The sequence below is a fragment of the Corvus cornix genome, chromosome 4 (genome assembly GCF_000738735.6).
Source record: "Corvus cornix cornix isolate S_Up_H32 chromosome 4, ASM73873v5, whole genome shotgun sequence".
Classification (NCBI taxonomy): Eukaryota; Metazoa; Chordata; class Aves; order Passeriformes; family Corvidae; genus Corvus; species Corvus cornix.
Genome location: NC_046334.1, coordinates 14,778,374 through 14,801,602, shown reverse-complemented (window position 1 = coordinate 14,801,602; position 23,229 = coordinate 14,778,374). Strand labels below are relative to the sequence as shown.

Genomic DNA, 23,229 nt, shown 5'->3' with positions numbered 1-23,229 from the left:
ATGGAGGATGGTGGGAGAGCCCACACTGCCATTGTTGGCTGGGCCTGCATGACACTGTGCTTGGTCTCCTACGCGGCCGCCTTCTCGCAGGGTGCGAGCCTTTCCGCCTGCACCGACATGATGCCCAGGCACCTGAGGGTGCAGCTGCACAGCTCCAACAACAACTACGTCACTGTCCACACCAACGTGTCCTTCTACTTCCCAGGAGATAAGGTGCCAGGTAAGGAACAGCTTCTCATTCCTGCGTCTGAAAAATACATGGTAATTAATCTCAAGCAATGGAATTAATCTCTCTGAGTTCTGGGAAGAGGGATAACTGCTCTGAGTGAGCTACAACACCTCTCGTCATGAGGACATATTTACAGAGGAATTCTGTTTGCAGCACGGGTGCTTTGCATGGGATTCATTTATCTCAACTGTGTCTCAACCATACCAGAGCTCATTACATGCAATGGCACATGAGAAGCACCTCCAGTGGGTGAAGTCACCCTCCCAGCCCCTCTGCACCACTCAAAGGGGTCTGGGTGATTCACCTGACTCTTGGGCATGGTTGGCAGCATTCGCCATCCCTGGCATTGCTGCTCCTGAGGCAGATGCAGACAGAGCTGAGAGGCATCACTCCCCAGCTTGGCCACTTGCCTGTTCATCCCTGTGCAAAACAAAACCCCTCTGAGAGCAGAACATGGGCTTTCGCATACACACAGAGTGGTGTCCAAACCTCCTTCCTTAAAAATGGCTGTATGCTGCCAGATCCAATATGGTTAACAGCTGATCATCAAGGAGAGATGCCGGGGAAGACTCAAGCAAATCCTGTGTGCAATTACAGACTGAAAAACCAAAGGTAAAAGTCTGGCCTTCTGTATCCAGCATGTCCAAGACAGACTGTGAGGACAGAGACAGTAAGGTGTTTTCAGTAGCATTGCCCCAGGCTTTTTTTCTGGGAACTCCATTGCAGGCAATTCACTTCATAACAGCAAGACAAATGCCTTTGTGTTCCGTGTTTTGTCTTCCAGTGACAGTGAGAAGCACCCGGGATTACATGGGCTTTATGCTGCAAGCTCGCAAAGTGTCCAACAACGAAATTGCTGGCACATTCATCTTCCTGCCTCCTGGTTCAAAGCTGCTGACTTGTTTTGAAGATGGTGACACAGTCACCCACTCGGACAAGTCACTGAAGAGAAACCTGTCCTTTGTATGGAAAGCACCAGACCAACCCATTGGAGACATCAAGTTTTTGTAAGGACATGCTGGCTCCTAATCAGAATTTGTGTCTTCTCAGTAACAGGCTTGGCTTTATGGTTCCATCGTACTTGTCCAGCACAGTGCTTTATGTATCTTGAACCCAATACAGCTAAATACGTACCAAATGCTGCAGCAGTATCGCAGCTGGTACGTAAATCACCATTAATATCTGCTGGGTAGTGCTGCTTTTTATTTACATGGTCACTGTTTTCTCAGAGCAGATACACTGGAAGATGACAGCTTAAGCATTTGAGGAAAGAGAAATATTAAGGCATAAAGTGAGAACTGTGACCATGTAGCCTGTCTTTGTAAATAACACAGCCCATAGGACTTCCCTGCCTATATGATAATCTCGTATCTCACTTCTTAAAAAAAAAAAAAGGATAGTTTTACAAAAAGTTAAATGTAAACAGAATTACTCACAATAGAAAGAGAGTGAGCACCGTCAAAACTCGACATCTCTGTTTTGCACCAAAGTCCCAACCTGTCCAAGTAGTTTGGTTCTGATTTGGAATGAAATTAAACATCTTCTGACTGCCTTAGAGGAAGCACAGTGGCTTTTCATTGCAAAAGAGATTAAATTGTTATATTTCTACTTTACAAAACCACTTAGAAACTGCTTGGCCAGATCATTGGCTGCTTCCCAAAACCTAAGTGTCCTGTTGAGTACTGTGGCTTGAGCATCTCGTCATGATTCAAGAAAAATTCATTGAAAGAGAAATATTGCTGCTTGGTATTTCCAATTTTTGGCCATTGCATTAGATCAGCAAATACCATTAAAGTTTAAAAAATTACTATTAAACTCACAAAACCCCCAAATAAACCCAAACAAATCACAACAAGACCTAGTCCTAGCTATCCACTCTGATACTTCCTTCACACTCTGGCTTTTGACCCTCCAAGCTGGTATCTGACAGACTCTCCCTATTTACACTGTCACAGCATCTGGAAAAATGCCTTGTTAGGCTTAAAAATGCCTTGTAAGTGTCATCTGGCACAGGAAAACCCAGGTTGGTTTCCCCTTAGATAATTCTCAGAAGCAGCTGAGCAATCTGAGCTGAAATTCTCCCAAAATCTCCAGCTTAAATAAGGCTCTCTGGGTGAAGTTAAAGGTTGGCCAACACAGTTTTGGCACCTGACAAAAAGCAGAGGATTAGGCAGGCTCAAATATCAGAGGGCTGAGAAGAGAGACTTTTTCTTCCCCTTACCTATTCTGCTGTTTGTACAAGTTACATTGGTTTATTTTAATTAGTAAATACCACTCTTGTTTCCCTGCCTACAGAAGATTATAAACAGAGCTAGTCCAAGTTTTACAAATGTACTTCTATCAACATGATGAATGTAATACAGCTTTTGACTTTGTAAAAAAATTTATTTAAGTTCCCACACATTTTTTGGCTGATCTAAATTATGAATGGTGATTCTTCACCCTGAACCTTTCTTATGGGACGTGGTATCTTTTATTTGTAAGAGAAAACGTATGACAGACTAATCCTTTAAAATACTTTTGCGTTGGCTCTCTCTTCAGATTAAGGCAGTCTTTGTGATTAGCTAAACAGTCAGATGTTTTATTAGTGCTATCAAACCAGTAAATTCTTGCTTGATTATGTTTTAACAGCATCTCCATAGTCCAGTCATACTTTGTTTACTGGGCAAAGATTGAATCTGCTGTTGTGGCTCAGGGAGGACAAAACAAGACTCTTGCTGACGAGAAGCCTGACGTTGTAGCCTCCACACCCTCACAGGCACCAGCTGACCCTCACCCTACAGGTATGCAAGCAAAACCCTAGGTTTCTTACCAGCACCCCTGCAGAGTAGTTTTACAGCTTATTCTGGACAAATGTCTGACACAAGGGGCCCAAATAAGCTGAGGGGACCTGTTTAACTCCTCTGGCTGTCGAGGAGATCAGTGATGGCCATGGTGAGCTCATTGAAGTGAGGGCGTGGGTCAGCATTTGAGGTGATGGAGCCAGTTCCAAGGAGGGCACCAGAAAGTTAAATGGGGTTGCCAGATCTTAGGATTTCAACGCAAACCTTAAAATAATTTACCTAAAATCTCAGCTCTTGAAGAGAAGGAAGTGCAATTAGCAATGTTGCCTAAACAGAGGAACTTACTTGTCTCTAAATGTGACTACTGCCCTCCAGGTATATATTTAGTTGTATTTATGCAGCCTTTGGTCAGTAAGATGCTCCAAGAATTTACTTGTACCCAATTCAGATGTATTTCTAAGCATTTTTGGCATGGCACCAAGGCTGAGTTTTAATTATTTTACTTGACCACTACATAGGCAGAAAGCTTTGCTGCTTTAATTTCCATGTGGGTTCCCTTGTAAAAAAAAGTGACATGAAAATAAAAGAGTTACTGTTATGAACCTTCCTGGCAAACCTTGGCACCGAGCGGGATTTGAAATAAACAAACTGAAGACAATAGACTTCTGCTCCTCTCTCCCTGCTTTTTGTTTTGTCTCCCTGCTGGACAAGGTCCCACCTCTCCTGCAGCTGCCACTGGCTCCCCGCTGCCTGCCAGCCCCACTGGCATCGTGGCAACACCAGCACCGGAGCCAGGTTTTGGTGTGGGGTCGGACACTCATCCTGTTACTGAGCCAAAGCAGCCGGCCCAGACTTTGCGGGCTGTGTCCGGCATCCGGTCCAGAGGCATCCGGTCCAGAGGCTGGGGGCTGGAGCCATCCCTTCCCACCCAACGTGTTGGAATGGTGGATGCCTTGCAAGGTTCCCTCTCCCAGGACAATGCCTCCAGCTACAGCACCTTCAAAGGGTAAAAACTGCATGGTGGGAAAAGCTATTTCTCCAGTCCTTGTGGGGAAGGAAAATAGTATTAGTTTCCCTGCAGATGAACAAGGAAGATGTAGGAAAGTGTCTGTGTCTAGGGGGGAGGTGAGAGGGTGTTTTTTTGCTGAGATTTTGAGAAATAATCCTTTGGATATTGCACACAACAGACAGTGACAGGGAGAAAATCCAAAACTCCTAAGAACCCAACACTGCATTGCTCAGCACAGTGGGGGACTGGCCAGGTGGTGGAAAAATGTGAAAAAACCTATTGACTGTTACAACATTTTTCTGAAAGTGCATACAAATATTCAGTGAAACAGTGAACTCAGTCGAACTATTTCTCCATCTGCAGGGAAAAGGAAAAAAAAAGGATGCAAAGCAATTATGAAACTTGGGCTTGAGGATGTCTGCTCAGAAGTCTTAGAAGGTTTGGGCTGCATGAGCTTTCATGCAACATTTCATACTGTGGGTATGAAAATGATGGGGATAGGAATCAGTGATCAGGTGTAATTAAAAATACAGCTTGTATGATCTGCATTGACTGCATGCATCCCAAAACTGCTCTAAGGAGCAGGACTTCTTGGTGGTGTGAGCCACAGGTGTCACTTGCTAACCCTGCCTTTCCTCTGTCCATATTTCAGAGCAGGAAGTATTACCAGTGCTGCCACCCCACACTTGTGTTTGATGTGTACAGGCAACAGGAAGGTAAGCACCAGGGGCGGGGAGGACACTTCCTCCAAGGACAGAAAGGTCTCAGAGGAGATGAGGGTAAAACCTCTCTACTGTGTCACAGCACCAAGCAGCCCATGTAGGTGTTGTAAGTGGCTACAACTACATTGAGACTCTTAAAAGTTTTAAATTTTTTACCTTAACTGGAAATTGGGGTTTATATCTCTTTCTAATTTAGCTTTTTTTTGAGCCCACTGCCTGGGTATTTAAGAGGCCCACTATAAAAAAAATTGCTTTCCCATATGTAGACATGACTACAGGCTGCTGGAAATGTGTGCGTTTAGAGATATGGGTTAGAGAGTTAACGGGGTAAATCCACTATGCAGGTGATGGAGAGAAGAAAGATACAAGGAGAAAGAACTGGATCTGGTTTGCAGGATGCCAAAAGAGGAAAAGAAATAATCTCACACAAAATAAAAGCAAAAGGGGACATACAGCACAGAATGAGGCAGAAATATTTAGGAAGGGGCACAGGACAGAGAACAAGTAAAGGAGAGGTGTACCATGAGCACGTAGCATAGCCATGGAGAAAAGTGAAGAAATGGCAGTAGATGGAAACCAAAGGAAAGGAAGAGTTATTGCACAAAGCAAGGCCAGAAGAGCATAATGAAACAAAAATACCGAGAAATTAGGCAAGAATGGAGAGGAATATTAAAAGAAAGGAGAAATGAGTTGAAATAGAGCAAGGACTTGTGAGGCAGTTCCATTTTCTATCCCAAAGTCCCAAATCCTGCAGTATATCCTGACAGTATGGCGTTTGCATTTTGAGGGCAAGTGATCCATACACATGCAATCCTAACTTTGCCAGCCAGCTACTCTACAGTTTGCAGTTCAGCCACTGGAAGTCTTCTATTTACTACTGTATTTTAATAGCACCTTCAGAAACCACCCCTTCCACAAAGGATGCTCTGACCCTCCACTACTTTGCTTCACAGTTTGCCAGGGCTCCTACCTCAGCTTTGTGCTCCTGTCACACTGTCTTCCCAGGAAGCTTTAGAAATCACTAATGATGGTAGAGGTTGAGAGTTTCTCTGGTGTAATTAATGGATGTGTGAAAAAGCCTGCTGGGCTGGACAGGCTGGAGAGGTGCCAGCTACTGAGGGCCAGATCCAAATCTCAGTGGAGCCAAATTAAAAACTCCAGTACATTTTGCAGGTTTTGGATGGGGGCTCAGGTGCATAGCGGGAATGGAAAAATTCACTGGGGGCCTCCTAAATTGCATGCTTGTTTCCCAGTTAGTCTTGGATGATACCTGCAGCAAAGCCTGGGCTGCAGAACTGGCATGGAGCAGCTGGCATTTTGTCACAGTTAAAATAAGGTGCATGGAACCAGACAGTCCCTAGAAACAGGCGTGGGCAGGAACTGTCACTCCCACTAAAATGGGTGGTTAAGCAACACGGAGAGCCAAGGCAGATTTCTAACTGGCTGTGTAAACTGAGAAAGCAAGACAGGCTTTGGCGGGGGGGTTTATAGGTTGTATGTGAATGCCCCAGAACTGCTGATGGCAAAGATCATCCCAAGTCTCCCATGTCCCTCCACTCCATAGCCTCAGAAGGGCAATACTGAATCCCAGTGGGTCCATGTGACCCTACACATGCAGCTTGGCTGAGAAAATCACACCTGCCCTTTCAGCACGACCCTGGAGCCACTCAAGGTGGGAACTGTTTATTAAGTGATTTCTTTTTGTGATAATGATGCCTATGAAAAATACCACAACAGGAACTGCAGACCTTTAGTTCAAGAAAGCAGTGACCTTCCTCTCCATCTGTGCCCTTCACCTTTGCCCCTCCAACCCACACTGCCTTTGCCCCTGGAACCAACTGGAGTGCCTTGTCCCTCCCATGGCAGTTCTGGTATGGATGGAGCAGGGTTGCATCTGCTTTGTTTTCTAAAAGCCACTGAGTAAACAGGGAATAGAGAAGAGTTAATCTAAAGCCAGAGGGAGACATGGGCATCAGAAAGAGAGTTGAAGTGTTCCATGAGGTAAGTAGTGAAAACTTAATCAGCCCCCTTTTCTCTTCCTTCACTGCACATTTTGGTGTGTTTTTGCTTTCAAAGGGCAGTACCGAGAGTGGGACCACCTTGAAAGCCTCCCTACGTGTGACAGGGTCTCCCTCTGCCCTGCACATACACACTCACCTGGGTGACACTGCTGCAACCACAGCCTGGTTGGGCGATGCCAACGCTGCCAGCAATTTGTCCTCGGCTTCAAGGCAAATAGCAGAAAGAGAGCTGGCACCGCAGCCAGAGGAGGCAGGGACCGGAGGGGAGGAGGACAAGGATGAGCAGGAGGCAGATGGGAATACCCTGCCATGGGTGACCAGACCAGCTCCTGAATCTGCTGTTCCTGGGAAAGGGGAAGGCCCTGGCAGAGGACCCCGACTCCTTGCAGCCCAACTTGGCATCCTCCTGGTCTGCACAGCCGCGCTGGGCCTGGCACTGGCAGCTGCCGTGCGCTGTGTCTGTGCCCAGCACTGCCACAAGCGGGCTGAGGTGTCCTTCAGCGAGCCCGACCCCGACGTCATCACCGTCACGGAAAATGGGGAGGTGATGCACTTCCGAAAGATCCGGGAGAACAGCTTCGTGCTGGTGCAAGCCGAGTACAACTGGGTCAGCCCCTCGAGCAGTGGGAAGAAGACAATGGTGGTTTAGAGCCTCTGTGTGCTGCCATATAGGCAAACAAACCCAAAGCAGGCAGTTCAGACAGAGGTGTTAGGCAAAAGTATCCAAACTGCAGCTGCTGAGAAAACAGAAGCTGATAGATTGCTCAGTGTGTTACACTTACTGCAATTAATATTGTATATCTGCTCATTAGCTGTCACTGTGGCAATGACATATACTTTCTCTGTTGCCTTAAGGGTGTAGCCAGAAATAGAAATTCTTCCTCTCCACTGTGGTATTGACTCCTGTTTAATCTCAGAAAAAAAGTTTCCAGCGTTACATTTCTTTCTAGGAACTACAAACCCGTGATATAAACCTAATCATTCTCATTTAGGAGCTTACAAGTTTGACTCTGTGCGCTTGGCATCCCTCAGATGACAAATATTTGCCACAAGATTTCAAGTTTCAATTTGAAAATAAAAAGCAATAACTCATTAGTGGAGAACATTGATCCCAAGAACGCTGAATTGATCCATGGGAGTGAAACACAGGATGGCAGACACCAGCTTTTGGGGGAGAAACATGCCTCCTCATCAGGTGCAAATGGAAGAAAATCTGTCCTGTCCATTTGCACCTGATGAGGAAGCTTGTTGAAACCTGACAGCCAACATTCATTTAGTCTTTTACTTTGAGTCAGCTCAGTGACACTGTGCAGAAACACGGACTGAGAAGTACCCTTCTCAGGTCACTTTGGAGATACCCTGCAAAGGCTGCATGGGAAGTTAACAGCATCCTTGTGTTCTGAGTTTGTGCAAACTTCTCTCTGACCATGTGGTTTTCTGCAGGAGGCCCCTAAAGCAACCCTTGGAAAAAAGCATGATCCTGGACACCTCCTAAGAAGGAGAGGTGACAACAGCAAGGGTAAAGTTTTATTTTACTGCAGCTTTAAAAGAGCCAGAAATAGACCTGATAATGATCCTCTTGAGATGTACATTTTAGAGCCTTTCAGAGAGCAGCAACTGACCCTTCTGGTGTCCTTTTCTAGGGTGGATCAGCTCAGAGCTGATCACTCCCAAGCCGTGTAGTGGGGGACAAACTTACATTTTGGTGATGCAGCCTAATTCACAGCCCAGAGCAATCCCCCTGAGCCAAGCAGATAATGATGGGACTCTGATGGTTCACCCAGCCAGCCTGGTGACCACCTCCCCTCTGTCAGGAGGGCCCTGTGGCCATCTCCAACTAGTTGCCCATCTCCATGCTGGATAGTCAGTCACAGCCCTGCTCTCAAATCCTCCCTTACCTCACCACTGACTTCAGAGGAGACAGGTGAGACATGAGTTCTCCTGCTCCAGCTCCAGCATGATGCACAGAGTGCATCTTTTGCTAATAGTGCCTTCCATTAGCATTCAAAAAGAGCTGGTTTCTGCTGCACCATGATCAGTGACATTTGTGCTGCACACATGGACAAATTTCTGTCAACTTTACTTCTAGGCCCAGTAAGCCCTGGGCAAAATAAATGAGTAAGAAAAGAAGTGTACTCACAAACGCAGCTTGCAGAGATGAACTTGATGCTCTTGACCATTGCACTTTGAAGAGAAGGGCAACTGCACCATAGCCCCTTGCTGCAGAAAAAACAAGGGTAGTGCTGTAATTGAAAAGACAAAGTTTGGTTTAGGACTCAGAAGGATGCCAGGTGAATGGTTTTATATTCACTAAGTTGAGCTTATGCCCTACCTACTAGTAAGTCTCCAGGTTTTTAAGCACACATCTAGACATTTACAATGGCATTCCTCTCCTGTGTCATGTGCCTTAGAAAGAAATCATGTTTCTTTAACCCAGTGTAGCTGAACTGTGTAGTGACTAAAACAGACTGCATTCAAGTCATTGTTAATGCAGCCAAAAAAAAAATCCTAATTAACTGAGAAAATAGGTCAACAAACTCTTAAATATTTAAAGAACTATCACATATTATTTTAAAAAGTTTCTTATGATGGCATAGCTGTTTATGAATAAATTACAAATACCTATGGCCTCTTTCACTGTCTCTCTAGGTTTAATGTTACCAGACTGCTATGGTTATAAAACCAGAACCTTCCTCTCCTCAGATCTTTTCCCACAACCCAGCACTGCTTCTTACCAGGCTGACTGGAGCAATGGAGGTGTTTGATTGGGAGAGTGGCACTTCAACTCCATTCTGCCTTCTGCCAGACCCTGCCTTCTGCTAAATTCCTGTGCTCCAGTATAAATATTAGTAAGATCAGTAATGGTGAGCTCTGAGGGATACAGCTCCTCTGAATTAGTAATGAGTTTTGCTACTTTGCGGCTCTCTTGGCTGAGACCTAAAGTGCCTGTGTTTTTTTCTTGACTTCCGAATGATGTTCCGCTTGTTGTAGTTGCCATGACAGGAGGAATGGAGGTCTTATCTCTTCTTAAAGCTGTTAAAAACATGAGCACTGGTTAATTTATTAAAAGGCAAACCATTCAAACATCCCCATTCTTAACTGACTTGCCTTATACAGAAATCAGTCTGTGCTCATGCTTGGAACAGATTTCCGAGAAAAAAATGACAGAATTAGGAAAACAAAGGCACAAACCATTCCAATATTTACTGGAGACACAAGTGAAAAACTTGCCTTGCTTCCCTCTCTAGGTGCATGACTGGGCTGGTCTCAGACATTCTGCTGGAACTGGGGATCACAGTTCCTCCAGGGCAGCTCAGCCTGCAGTCACCTGTGGCCCATGTCAGGCTGTCATCCCTCAGCAAAGTGATGTGGTTTGGGGTCAGAAGCACTGAAAGCAGCTAATGCACACCTATCATCCTGAGCCTATCTCCCCACCAGACAAAAAGGCATCGAACATAGTTTTGGCAGTGAAAATGTCTTTGCCTTAAAACCCAATGCCTTTGCAATGCTTGAGCTATCCTAACTCATGAAAAAAAGAATTAAGAAAAACCAAAATGTAACGTGGAGAGGTTGCACTAAGCAAGACAGTTCATCCAAAGCTTGGTTAAGTCATCATGGACATTTCCTGCATTGAATTGTCACTAGTAAGCAAAAAAGGCCAGACATGCACTGATTTGGTCAGCTCCAAAAAGGGTGACAAGACTCACAGGAGATGCCCTAGGGCCCTGTGGGCCCAGCAGTCATGGTCAGCAGGCATGTGCGAGCTCAGGCTCTCCCAGATCAGTGTGGGATGCGGCCCCAGGCATTGCAGAGATCTGGCTGGCTGGCTTGGCCGGACCTTTTGGCACAGTTTCTGCAACTACTCAAGACCACACAAACCAAGGAAGGCAGAGCAATAAGGTCAGGAGCCCAGACAGTAAAACATTCAGCAGATGCATGTGTTATTTATTCACTTAGATTTAAATAATAATTACAAATGCCTGTAAAAAAAGAAAAGGAGATGCTCTAATGATTCCTGCCACATTCAGCTCCAAAAAAGACAGCTGCTTAGCAGCAAAAACAAATGACAAAGTAGCAGCCTGACCTGCAAAGCTGGTGAACAGCAAAACAGACCCCCACTCCTCCTGGCAAGCTGGACCCTTCCACTGCCCCTGCCAGGCTCTTAAGGCTCATTGTGTCTTGACAGCTCTGCAGGGCTCCCTTCCATCCTTTGCCTTCTCCTCTTTCCTGCCAGCTCGTCCAAGGCTATGAGAGGGCAGAGAAGGACTTGGGGAGTCACAACTTCCCCTGGGACCAGGAGCTGCTCAGAGATCTCTCCCATGCCCTTCCTACCACCAAACCACTTCCCCTGCACAGGTCTCATCTCAGCAGCCCTCTTTCCTCATTAGTGTGTGTGTGACTCTCAATAAAACATTTTGCTACATGATGTATGAAGGACCGTGTCTCAAACCACATTTTACTGTATATTTAAGTGCATGTTTTGCTGATTTACTGCTGTTCTAAAGAATGTCTCCCTCCCCGAGCAGGGCAGGCCTGTAACAGATACATCAGCTCTGACTAATGATTATTAGTACATCCCAAGGTTATGTCCCACAATCAAATAACGTGTAGGAGGGAAGAGAGACTCCAGCTTACTCGGCTGAGGACAAAGATCACAGATAGTCTCTTTCAATCTTCAGATTGCAATATCCATTACAGATTGCCACCTTCTAATGTCAAAGTATAATTTGTTGTTGAGAAAATGTGTCGCTGTTCCAAAGGCGAGTCAAAGATCAGCCTGGCTGTATATCAGCGCATGTTGATGTACATTAAGAACTGACGGCCAGGTACCAAGGACATCGGGCGACTGGTGCAGAGGGAATGGCAGCAGACGTGACTTACTGATCCTTCCTGTGCAAACACACGGCCCGGAGTGGGAAAATATTTAACCCAGTCGAATTGAGGTGTCACCAGTAATTTCCAGTGTCTAAGGCAGCACCAACACGACGTGTCAGAGGCAGCGGCTGCCTGCAGCAGTCTTTGCCCGCGTGGCTCCGGGCAGGAAACGTGCAGTACTTGCGTTCCCGGGCAGATCCATGCAGGCCCACGCCGCTGGATCCATCCCCAGGTGCTCCCGGAGGGCAGCGCTGGCCGCTCCTCGCTCCCGCTGGCCGCCACCAGGGGGCAGCGTTGTCCCGGCGATGGCGGCCCCGCTCTCCCGGGCCGGTCCCGCCGCGGCGGGGAGCGCTCGGGTGGAGGGAGGGTTTGTAAACCTGTGCACTCATCAGTGAAATGTCAACTTATATCGTTTACACTCTGTCTTAATTATCAAGGTATTATAGAGCATGCACAGTTTCCCCCAGTGCTATTTTAAATTCCTAACTGTAGTTTGTGGGGCTTTTTCTTCTAGAAATCCACTAACAAATGCTGCTGGGAAAACAATAGGCAGGGTGTAGGTTGTCTTACGTCCCCTTCTCCTTGCCAGCTCCCTACGGACACAGACATTTAGGACAGGCAAAAGGCAATCCTCTCTCCAGTTCTGGCAGTGCCTGTCTGGGCCCCCTGGTCAGAGCGATGCGCTGAGCCCGGCTGAGCTCGAGTGACTCCAGCAGGTCACAGCCCTGGCCAGAGAAAGCTGAGGCAATGCTGTCCTGGTGGGTGATGCAACCAAAGGCTCTGAGAGGGCTGTATTTCTTGCTGGAAACATCTGCCTGTCACTTGGCATTTGAATGAGCAGTTGGAGGCTGCTGGTAGATGCTTGTGTCATGGTAGTGACTGTGACAGGCTTTTTCCATCTCTGAGGAGGAGATGGTTGTGACATTTGCTTTGAGTGCAACTTTAAAGTCACTGAATTCCTGTGCTTGAGAAGAGTTTCTTCCTAATATCTATTCTAAACCTACCTTCACTTTAAAGCCATTCCTTCTTGTCCTATTACTACTTGCCCTTGTAAAAAAGTCCCTCTCCAGCTTTATTTTAGCCCCTCTCTTTGCAGCGGCTCCCAGAATTTCCTGCTGACAGCTCGCAGGAAAACACCCTGTGTGACATCACGGCTTCTTTGGGAAGTTCATCGCCACCCTGCTCTCTGCAGCTGCTTGCCAGCAGCTCCCTCCCAAAAAACACCTGGTAGAGCACATGGCTCCTGCAGACAGCATGCACGTGTCCAATCTGGTTACAGCTGTGGCAGGCGAGCAGTGCAGCACAAGCCAAATCTGCCAGAGGTACCCAAGCATTGCCACCCTTCCCGTACAAAGCACGAGGAACATGGATGCAGCGCAGTCCATGCTGGCCACGTCAGCCACAGCAACACCCTCTGGGAGGCTCCCTGTCCTTGCTGTCTATGAGGCCTAGTGCTGTTCCAGGCCTACACTGACAAGGGCAGTTGTGGCACCTGGAATGCGAGGCCAAGGATGCACAGCGACTGGAAGCTGTAGACGGAGAAGGATGCTCCTGCTTTCAGCCTGTCAGAGACTGAAATAGTTTGTGCCTCAAACATTGATACAAAGTTTTGCTCATTATAACAAAAACTGTATTAAGAAGCTACAACCAAAGAAGCCACAACCAAAGAAGCCTCCCAGAAGACACCTGACTGGGACTTTGGACTGTGAGTTAAACCACTAAGACAAAGGAAAAACCCATTCTTTCATCATCTCAGGCCTAGGAAAAAACAAACAAGGCGAAGGAGAGGAATGCATCCACAAGAAAGCCAAACACAGCAGAGATTCTTCCCTGGCTGAGTTTGGGGTGGGGGAGACCACAGCCCACAGAAGCCAGGTTTACACAGACTCCCCCACCCCAAAATGAAGATGTGGGAAGAGGTTTCACGTGTAACCTCTGGTCAGAAGCAGTGAACACCCATCCTCCCTTACACAAATTGGCCCAGCTGTGGAACCCCCCAGTCCCACAGGGCACATCCACAGGACACTCATGTGAGAGGCAGCTGAGGGGTGTCATAATCCATCAAAGGCTCCCCAAAGCGCTCCCCAGAGGCCTTGCACCACAGGACTGCATGTGATGCAACAAACCCAGAGTCTGTTGTGAATGACAATGGCAAACTCCCCCCCCCTCCCCCGGGAGGTGCCTGGGTTTTCCTACCTAGCCTGAGCATATATTAACGCATCGGATTCTCTGCTTTTTGGTTTCACCAGCAAGAAGACCAGCTGGAGAGGATCAGTGGAACATCATTGGGATCCATGGAGTGGTGATGTTTTCCTTATTCTGTATTTGTCACACTCTATCCCCCCACCTATTTTCTATCTCTTTCTTTTCTCTCTCTCTCCCTCTCTCTCTCATATTTACTATCAAATAAAACCCATACTATTGTCACTGGCATATGGTCTTGTTTGCACCTTACTTTGGGCAGGGGAATTTCTAAGAACCAGATCATGACACAGCCCCACCTGCCATTCTCCAGGAACTGGACATATATCTCTACATTGCTCTACTGCATCAAACCCAGGGTGAAGAAGTCTCTTTCCCATCCTGTGGTGATTAGGTGCAGGGCTCAGTCACACAAGCAAACCAACAATCATCTTGCATCTGTGAGACTGGCTCCTTGATCCTCCCTTCTCCCTATCTGCCAGGTTTATACATCCCCCTCATTTTCTTTGACTCTTCTCTTTCTCTGCCCTTTTCTCCTGCCTGCTATCTTTTCTCCCTGAATCCAAGGTTTGTCCCACCTGTGAAAAGACTTGGTGTTGCAGGTGCTGTTAACCAGCTCACTTTGGCCTTTCATAGTGTTACCATGCAGTTTCCTGTGTCCTGCTGCTCCTACCAGGTTCTTCTCCCCAGAATGACCCCAACTCTTCCTTCAAACATCTCTGAAGTGTGGCCACCTCACACATCAATGTCCCTTTGCTACCTGTGAAATCTTGCTCTTCCTTAGGGCACTGTAGCTCCTGTCAGTTTCTCCCTGTCTTTATGAGAGTCAGCAATTTTGCTTGTCATGCTCAGGAGTTTCCCAGGTCTGCTCTGTTAGCTAAGGCTTTTGCCAGGCCCTAGTCACCAGCTCGTGCGCCTCAATGCATTCCCTTCAAGGCGTCTGCATGTGGCATCATTTTCTCCTGTCCTCTTCCTAGCCTTGATGTGCCAGTCTTCTCCATCCTGTGGTGGCTCTGAGCACTCTCCTCTCTGACCAGGCACAGTTCCAGCCCTTTGAAGTGATTCCCTTTGTGCCCAAGTGGCCTAGCACAGCCTCATTTTGCAGGTCCTGGGCAAGGAAGTTCTTGCCTTGCCCAGGAGATCAAACTGGGCTGAAAACATGGTTAACTGCAAACATAGGCAACTTTATTTCAGCAACTAAGTCAATGTTAGCATTTGCATACATGCAGAGGAGCAATGTGGGCAGGACAGAGCAGGTCTTTGGCATTGAGGCGGCCTTTGGATCAGCAGCCATTGCCTCAGCAGGAAAGAGTCGTGGTCCCATGCAGCCTGCACTGGATTCTGTCCATTCTCCTGCTCAACCTGTAATTCCCTTTAGGTTCTTCAGGAGCTCCTTGATCTGAGCGAAGAATTCCACCAGCAACTTGACTGGAAATGGGCACTTGTTAATCTCTTTCACTGGTGTTGGTATTGGACTTAGGTTTTGAGTGGGGGTTGGTTTTGGCCACGGCTTATGAGTGGGGAGTGCTGTTGGCCATGGCTTATGAGTGGGTGGTCGGGTTGGCCATGGCTTCTGAGTGGGCCATGGGGCATTTGTATGATGACTCCAGGGTTGCGAGGCGGTTGTATGACTCCATGCCCGAGAAGCCTCTACTTGTGGAAGCAGTTCCATCTGGACCAGAATCCAGTCATAGAAGTGCTGAACAGAGGTATATATTCCAGGCTGTTTTGCTCTGGCACAGCCTCTTCCCCAGCTGGTCACTCCGACGACCCAGAAGAAGTCAGCGTTGTTGTCTTTGCACATGAGAGGACCACCGCTGTCACCCTGCAGAGGAGCAAGAGGATTAAGGACTGGGTGGCCCCTGTCAGCACTGGGGCTGCCCTCCTCTCTCACAGCCCCTGCCACAGCTGTATTCCCAGCAAAGCAAGGCTCAGCTCAGGTGCTGGAGCCTCCAGAAGCTTGGCTGGGAGTGGGCTGGGGGCCTGTGAAGTCAGGCTCTCTCTCAGCTCTGCACAGGGATCCTGGATGTGCAGAGGACAGATGTTCCAGCATCATCATCTGGACCTCTGGGCTGCCATGAGCACTAGTAGGGCTTTCTGGGCAGAGTGCCAGGCCTCTGGGACAAGGGAGGCACTGGGCAATGCCCTGCAGCTGGGGAATGGGTGGGAAGCCCCAGCAATGGTGGGGAGCCAGGGCTGAGAGTGACTGGCCAGGGAAAGCAGGCACCAGGCTGTGCTGGGGCGCTGCTGCCCACGTTGCTGGGAGCTGAGTGACTCATCACATGCTCCTACCTGGCAGGTGTCGATGCCACCCTCCGGGTAGCCAGCACACAAGTTGTGGGTGTGGATGGCCCCTGCGTACCACTCGCTGCTGTTGCAGACCTGGACACTGATAAGGTGGACCTCGGCCTCCTGCAGGACATCGCTTGATTTTTGAGCTGTGAGCACAGAAAGAAATGAGGACACAGCAGCTCACTGCCACTTCTCCTGCCCTGTCTGGGGGTGATCCCCTTCCCTAGGGCTTGGCTTTGCCTCTGCAGAGGTGCTGGAATGCTCTGTCCCTGCTGTCTGCTTTTAGGGAGCGGGCAGCCTGACTCTGCCTTTGGCCTCTGCCGTCAGGAAGCCCGACCCATCTTCCCAATGTGTCGAGCTTGCCCTCCATTTTTGGAAACTCACATCTTGCAGTGGTGGCACCCCAGCCAGCGACATAGCAGGTTTCCAGCTCTGCCACATTTAGCGTGGCGTTGGGCACACAGACCAGCTGGATGTAGGGGCTGCACAGGACAGGCTCGTTCAGTTCCAGCAGCGCGATGTCATTGCTCTGGTCAGAAGCACCGTATTCCTTGTGAACCAGCAGCCGCTTGATCAGGCGCACCTCGGCCCCAGGGCCCGGCTCAGTCAGCTGGGTGGCCCCGATCAGCAGGCGCATGGCGCTGATGTTCCTGAAGGCACGTGGAGAGAGGGGTGAGAGGGAGCAGAGCCTGGAGCTCTGGCAGCGCAGCAGTGACCAGCCTTCTGCTTCTCAAGGCAGAAAGAAAAGCAGTACTATGGAGGTGGTGACTGCTCTAGCATGTCTTAGGCTCTGCCAGTGTCAGCTGGAGGCTGCTAGGAAGTAGCGGCATGTGCCCAGACTTCTCCTGAGCAATCTCTCAGCTGGGCTCTGCATTGCCCAGGCACTGGGCACACTGCAAAGAAATGAGATGGGAGCAGCATACGGTGCTGCTGACAGGGCACCTGCTGATGTTGTGGGGATATCCCTGTTCCCTGCTCCTCCTTACCTGGAGTCGGCAAAGCAGTGGGCTGCAGTGAGGACCCACTGTGTGCTGATGAGGGACCCTCCGCACAGATGCCCCGTGCCTGATACTGAGGGATCTTGGATGCTAACAAGCCAGGGCCAGGCCCCTGCCTTGGCACTTGTGCCACCCACGACGCGTGTCATGCCTTGCTCATCATCAGAAGTCAAAGGCCGGAGCCCACAGCTCCCTCTGCAAGCAGAAAGTAATTTCCATCCTGCTCCATGGCTTGCTGCTGCTCCAGCAGAAGCTCCCCACAAGGTGTGCAGGGACAGCAGGCCAAGGAAGGCCATGGCGTGTGTGCCTGTCCACGAGGAACTGAGGCTTCCCCCACAGGGTTCGGGAAGCTGTGGCCTGACAACGGAGGACAAGTGGGCCCTCTCCAGGGAACCCCTGAAATGTTGCCCAAGCTCCCTCCCAGAGCCCAGGGCTGCTTACTCGCAGGTGTTCCACATGCCCTGCATGGGCCTGCACGTGGCCAGCAGGACAAGGAGCCAGAGCAGCAGCATCACTGCCCGTGGCTCGTGTCAGCTGGGAGAGCGAGGCCTCTGTGTGCCAGCGCAGCCACAGCCACAGTGCCCACAGCACCCACGGCACCCTCGGCCCCCGGGGCTGATGTCACAGAGTGGCCGGTTCCGTGTTCTGGGCACTGCGGCCTCTGGCACAGGGAGCAACATGGAACCATAGAATGGTTTGGGTCAGAAGGGACCTTAACAATCACGCAGTTCCAACCCCTGCCACAGGCAGGGACATCTCACACCAGAGCAGGCTGCTCAAAGCCCCATGCAACAGGGACTTGAACATTTCCAGGGATGGGGCGGCCACAGCTTCTCTAGGCAACCTGTGCCCATGCCTTACCATCCTCACAGTTGAGAATTTCTTCCTTATACCTATTCTAAACCTGCTCTCTTTCAGTTTGAAACCATTCCCTCTTATTCTACCACTACTTGCTCTTATAAAAAAATCCCTCTCCAGCTTTTTTGTAGGCACCTCTGCTTGAGGGATGAGGGTGTGCAGGGTCTGGGGCACAGGAAAGTGCAGATGCATTTGACGGCAAGATGGACAGTTTTGCTTTCATTCTTTAAAATACGAAAATTTGACTGACTTTTCCTATCATGTAGTACCTAAGTAAAAGTCAGTTTGGTCATGTATGTGTGGTATTTTGGCCTGAACACCTTAAATGGAAGATACTTGTGTCCCTGCTCTCCAGGATGACTTCTCAGCCGCAGTCAGCACCCTCCTTGAAGGACTATAAATGCTAAGTACTGCCTACAAAGAACAAGGCATCGAGAAAACATTGATGAAAGCACATTAAGAAGCATTGATATATAACTGATAAAACCTAGTTTTGCTTCCCATGCCAGCCCATATATTCTGAAAACCTCCTGAAGAACCTTAACTAAACAAACAAAAAATCTGTAATCAAAATGGCATCTAAATATTAACCTGTTGACTGATACAGATGTATACAATTAATATTAATACACGTATTATTCTAGTCCCATCGTGCCTTCTACCCCTTTTTCTTCAGACAGAGCAAGGAAAAGACACACACAAAGAAGAAAAAAATGAGAAACTTGAGAAAGAGTCAAAATCTGTATTCACAAACCAAATTAAATTTTTGGACACCTCAGTGTTTGAGCACTTTCTTTTCAATCTTATTAGAAATGCCCAGTTTTCAAAGAGCACCTGTCCTCCCAGAGCGATGGTTACTGTGACGTGTCAGTGCTAGCTGAACATCTGCCATCACTTCCTATTTTGGGAAATGTAGGCCCCCATGAGTTTACACTTTTTGGATTGTCAATCTCTTTCAAGGAGCTGGCGAAAGGTTTGCATTTGCATTGGTTTAACTTACCTGAGTCATTTTCCCATTCTTATGATAACCCTTTTTCTCAGTGAGAGGTTGAATTTCTGGTGTAGTAATATCCATCCACATAAAAATGAGGGCTCAATACATTTTAAAAGAGAGTAGTTTAATCATTGATGAAGGTACAATATTTTGAGTAAGTCTTAAAACCAGCAGAGGTCACACATGGGTTTCTTCCTTCCCCTTTTCCTCTTCCAACATTTTTTTTTTTTCTTTTTTTGCTTGTTTGTTTTCTGCTGCCTGTACAGCTGGATTTTTGATACTACAAGGCAGCTAAACTTCATGGGTGGAAGATACTGAAAAGTAAGTGTTTGAACAGACCTAGTGATTCTAAACACATATTTTCCTGTGAAAATTTATGCTGTGCCCAGAATATGAAATGATGCTGGTTTGCACAAGTTGGCAAAATTATAATGCATCATTTTAGTGACAAACAGGAGAAATTAAAAGTATGTGCATGTGCGGTTTTTTGTTGTTGTTTTTGAGGTTTTGGTTTGGTTTTTTGGTGGTTTTTTTTGGGGGGAGGGGGTTGTGTTTTTTGTGTTTTTTTTTTTTTTTTTAAGATGGATACAGCAGTCAACACATTCAGAGGAATCTCATACAATGTTAGTTGAGTAATGTCAGCCAGAACCACAACTTCTGCTGACATAAGGGTCATCTAGAAAGTTCTCTTACTAGTGAAGATGCTGAACAGCTGAATATCTGAATGGGATATATGTCTCATGCTGATTAGAAATTTACTAGAGAAATACAGACTTTGGATAAACTACATTGTTCCTATCTTCTCATTTCAGCCTGTAGTAGCATCCTGTGTGTGTGGGTATAAACACTGGTATCTAGGACAGATGTTAAGTAGATATTAGTATTTGTTAATTCATAGAGTTTTGTAGTAGCATGTCTTGCAATTAGTTGAGACATGTTTCAACCCTAAATCAATTCCCAAACAACAAAAAAAAATAAACGAGGGTACTTAAAAACTAGTTGGAAGTGGGTGATCAGACTCTTCCATTAATTAGGAAAAAATCAAAGAGACAATGGAAGCATGTACTGCAGAAGCACCAGTGACTGCACCAAATTAGCTCAAATCAACAAAAAGCTAATTAAGTAAACATAATAATTACCTACAATGTATTCTTAAAAGGTAAGAGGAGCACAAAGTATCTGCAACTTCCAGAACAGCGGGAACTGAAACAGTGGAAGATGCTGGAATACTCCAGGACCTGGTCCAGGCCCTGGCTGTGACACACAGACAGGCACATGGACACAGAGGGTGTCCAAGCTGAAGATGTTCAACTCCACTGTCAGCTTTGGCTTCTCAGGAGACTTGGGATGCTCCATAATACTGGGCAGGGATAAATAACTGAGCCATTCATTACCACAAACCAGTTACCTCCAGTCTCCAGGTGTGGTCGCGTTCCCCAGAAGCTAAGAATCCACACTTATCAAGAATCCATGCCCACCAGCTCTCTCATTTTCCAAACTGCAAAAAACCAAACAATAATAAGGCCCAGGACAACCATCAGTCCAAATTTTTCACTTCAAGTCAAAGAACTGATTTGACTTTTGATTTTTAAAGGACAACTATCATGGCTTTTAAGCAATAATCTGCAGAAGAGATAAATAGCACACTTAGGATCTGCATGATTTATTTGGCAAAGCCTATTAGTTCTTTCTGGAGCAAATTAATAATAATTCTCATCTGTTTGTCAGTGAGAATTTAATGTAGGCTGAAGAGTCATTAAGAGTTTTCTTCACATGGAAGGCTGTTCAAAACAGAACAAAAAAGATGAGTTTGAGAAAAACGCTTAATAAACTCTTCTTTAAATGAAAAGTACTCAAGACTTGACTCTTAATCAAAAGAACATTACTTACCTTACTCAGCATCTCTGCATCAGAATCTGGCAGCAAGTTTTAAAAAGGAACCCTTATCTCTTTTTTTACAGTCATAATTTATAACAGCTGAATTATTGGCTATAAATACTCTTTTCTTTCTGCTAATATAGTATGCTTCTGGGATTGTTCAGAGCTAATATTTTTTTACTAAGAGAATAGACTCCCAAACTGAGGCTTCTGTAAAAAAAAAAAAAATTAAAACATGTTTAAAGTAGTAGCTATTCTAAGAATATCAGTGTGCCATCTTAACAGACGAAATTTTATTTTCACTAGCATTAAAAAATATTGAAATTTCTCACTAAATTTTTTTAAACATAGGAAGCTGCTTCTTGCAATACACTGGAGCATATTTATACATATACCAAGATTCATATTCAATTTAAATATAAAAATTCAAAAGGAATGAGTTAGCAGAGTGAGTTTGCTGTTGAAAGTGGAGAGTTAGATTAGCAAAATACATTCCTAAAAATATATGAAGTATCAAATTAGAGAACATAGACGATAATGGTTTAATATACATCATGATACACGTGGAGGAGTTCTTCTACAGGTACTATGCATCTTACTTTAAAACAACAACAAAAAAACCCTACCAAAAAATCTTCTGAAAAACTAATACCAGCAAGATTTGAATTTTGTTGGGTTTTTTTGAAAATGCCCTGATAGATACTTAAAATGAAATGATTTGGGACATTGATATGTGATATTGTAGCTATGTAGAGCTCTTTATGCCTTTTACAATCAGAGAGGTTATGTTAGTGTTTTGTGTCACAAAGAGGCACTACCTGATCCCAAACATGATAAAGGTTGGGCTCCACTGACTGCAGCGCTTCTGTTCTGTTCCCTGACTCACACAAAATCTCCTGTATCACAATTCCCCTATGGTCTTACACCTGGAGAGGCCAGAGGGAGGGGAGTTTGTGAGCACAGGATGGCACAGTACTGTGGGATTTGGCTCTGGCTCCAGCAGAGATCCACGCACAACGCTCACAGCCAGCCGAGCTGGAAAGATACAGGCTTCTCACATTAACACTCTGTGAGCTGCAGCAAACAGAGTTACTGTATTAGCTGGCTCAAATTGTGTCATACTCTTATTTTTAGCATGCTATTATGCCTCTGGGATATATTTTATTTATCAGGGAATTGGACCTAAACAGATATTGTAGCTGTTTTCTAAAAAAGGGCTTTATGCAACTCGCTGTGAGCTACCTGAAAGACTGTATGTTTTGGGGAAGGGGTAGAGTGAATGTGTGAGGCAAATATAGTAGTCCTGAGCCACTTCTGGGAAATTACAGTTAATTTTTCAGACAGAGACCTAAAATAGATCAAAAAAGGGTTTTTTTGTAATTTTTATGAAGAAAAATAAAGGTTCTTCCAACATTTCTCTAATTTGAAGCAATATTATGAACAGAACAAGTGAGATTTTGCTGGAAAACTTGGCAAAATGTATCAACAGCAGTATGGGATTGCCCAGAGGACTGACAGTGACTCTAATGGATCCAGCAGTGAGCTTCAGGGTCTGCATCGTGTGGGTGTTCCCTTCCAGGGGAGCTGCAAGTCCTAACAAAGAACACAAGAACTGTAATTTACATGGGTTAAGTTGCTCAGTCCCAGCACAAAAAGCTGAGTTCTGCTTCCCCAAGCATCATCTTGGAAAGCTGCCCTGGTTTCTTGGCTAAAGGACAGGGTCTCTAAGAGAGCTTGGAGAGCAGATGAGAGCATCATCTTGGTGATGACACCAGGTTCAGTTAGGGACATCTAACTAGGAGAAGTTAAAATTTAAAAGAAGGGGAAAAAGACATTTTATCACTTACTTCATCAAGCAGTGTTGACAAGAAGTGGCAAAACTACACAGAGAAGGCACCAGGAAATAAAACAATTTTGTGACATCTTGGGTATGGGCTGTGCAGCAGACAAAGGAGAGAAACAGGGAAAGATTGCAGTCACAATGCTAAGGAACAGAGGGAGCACAGAACTGCAAAAGCTTTTGTCAATAGAATTCATACCCAATTATTGTCACAGCACTCTCAAATTTTATTTCCTGCATTCCTCCTGGCAGAAGGCCAGTTCTCACATGACCTCCATAATTTTTTTAATCCTATCAATGAAATTGTCTTTCCTTCAAGGAAGCCCATTTTCTTTCCTTTCAAGACAGCTGATTTCCCTTAGAAGTTGGAATCGTTTCACAAGAAAACTGACCACGAATAGCAAGTTTTCTCTTACAGGGATGAACCAGCACCAGCATGCTAACATCTGCAACTCTTTGATTTTGTGACTATTATACTAGAGGTAGCCCACCCACACAGGATGCCACCCAGAGGCTTTTTAACCTTTT

The 23,229-nt window shown here is 46.4% G+C and overlaps 2 protein-coding genes across 3 annotated transcripts; one reads left to right on the top strand and one right to left on the bottom strand.

Moving 5' to 3' along the window:
- On the top strand, positions 1-7,413 carry REELD1 (reeler domain containing 1). Its single transcript, XM_039550940.1, has 6 exons — positions 1-220; positions 1,014-1,236; positions 2,861-3,012; positions 3,724-4,018; positions 4,674-4,737; positions 6,796-7,413. The coding sequence occupies exons 1-6, from the start codon at positions 1-3 to the stop codon at positions 7,411-7,413; spliced, it is 1,572 nt and encodes a 523-aa protein (XP_039406874.1).
- Positions 7,414-10,688: 3,275 nt separating this feature from the next.
- Positions 10,689-17,864, bottom strand: LOC104697239 (serine protease 48). Of its 2 annotated transcripts, XM_019293357.2 has the most exons (5): positions 17,573-17,864; positions 17,120-17,326; positions 16,518-16,783; positions 16,134-16,279; positions 15,005-15,666 (listed from the first exon to the last, which is right to left on the bottom strand). In XM_019293357.2, the coding sequence occupies exons 1-5, from the start codon at positions 17,641-17,643 to the stop codon at positions 15,199-15,201; spliced, it is 1,158 nt and encodes a 385-aa protein (XP_019148902.1). In that variant the 5' UTR covers positions 17,644-17,864; the 3' UTR covers positions 15,005-15,198. The 2 variants fall into 2 exon arrangements, with proteins under 2 accessions (XP_010410299.2, XP_019148902.1); XM_010411997.3 differs by having other exon boundaries at positions 10,689-15,666; positions 17,120-17,864.
- Positions 17,865-23,229: the final 5,365 nt, after the last annotated feature.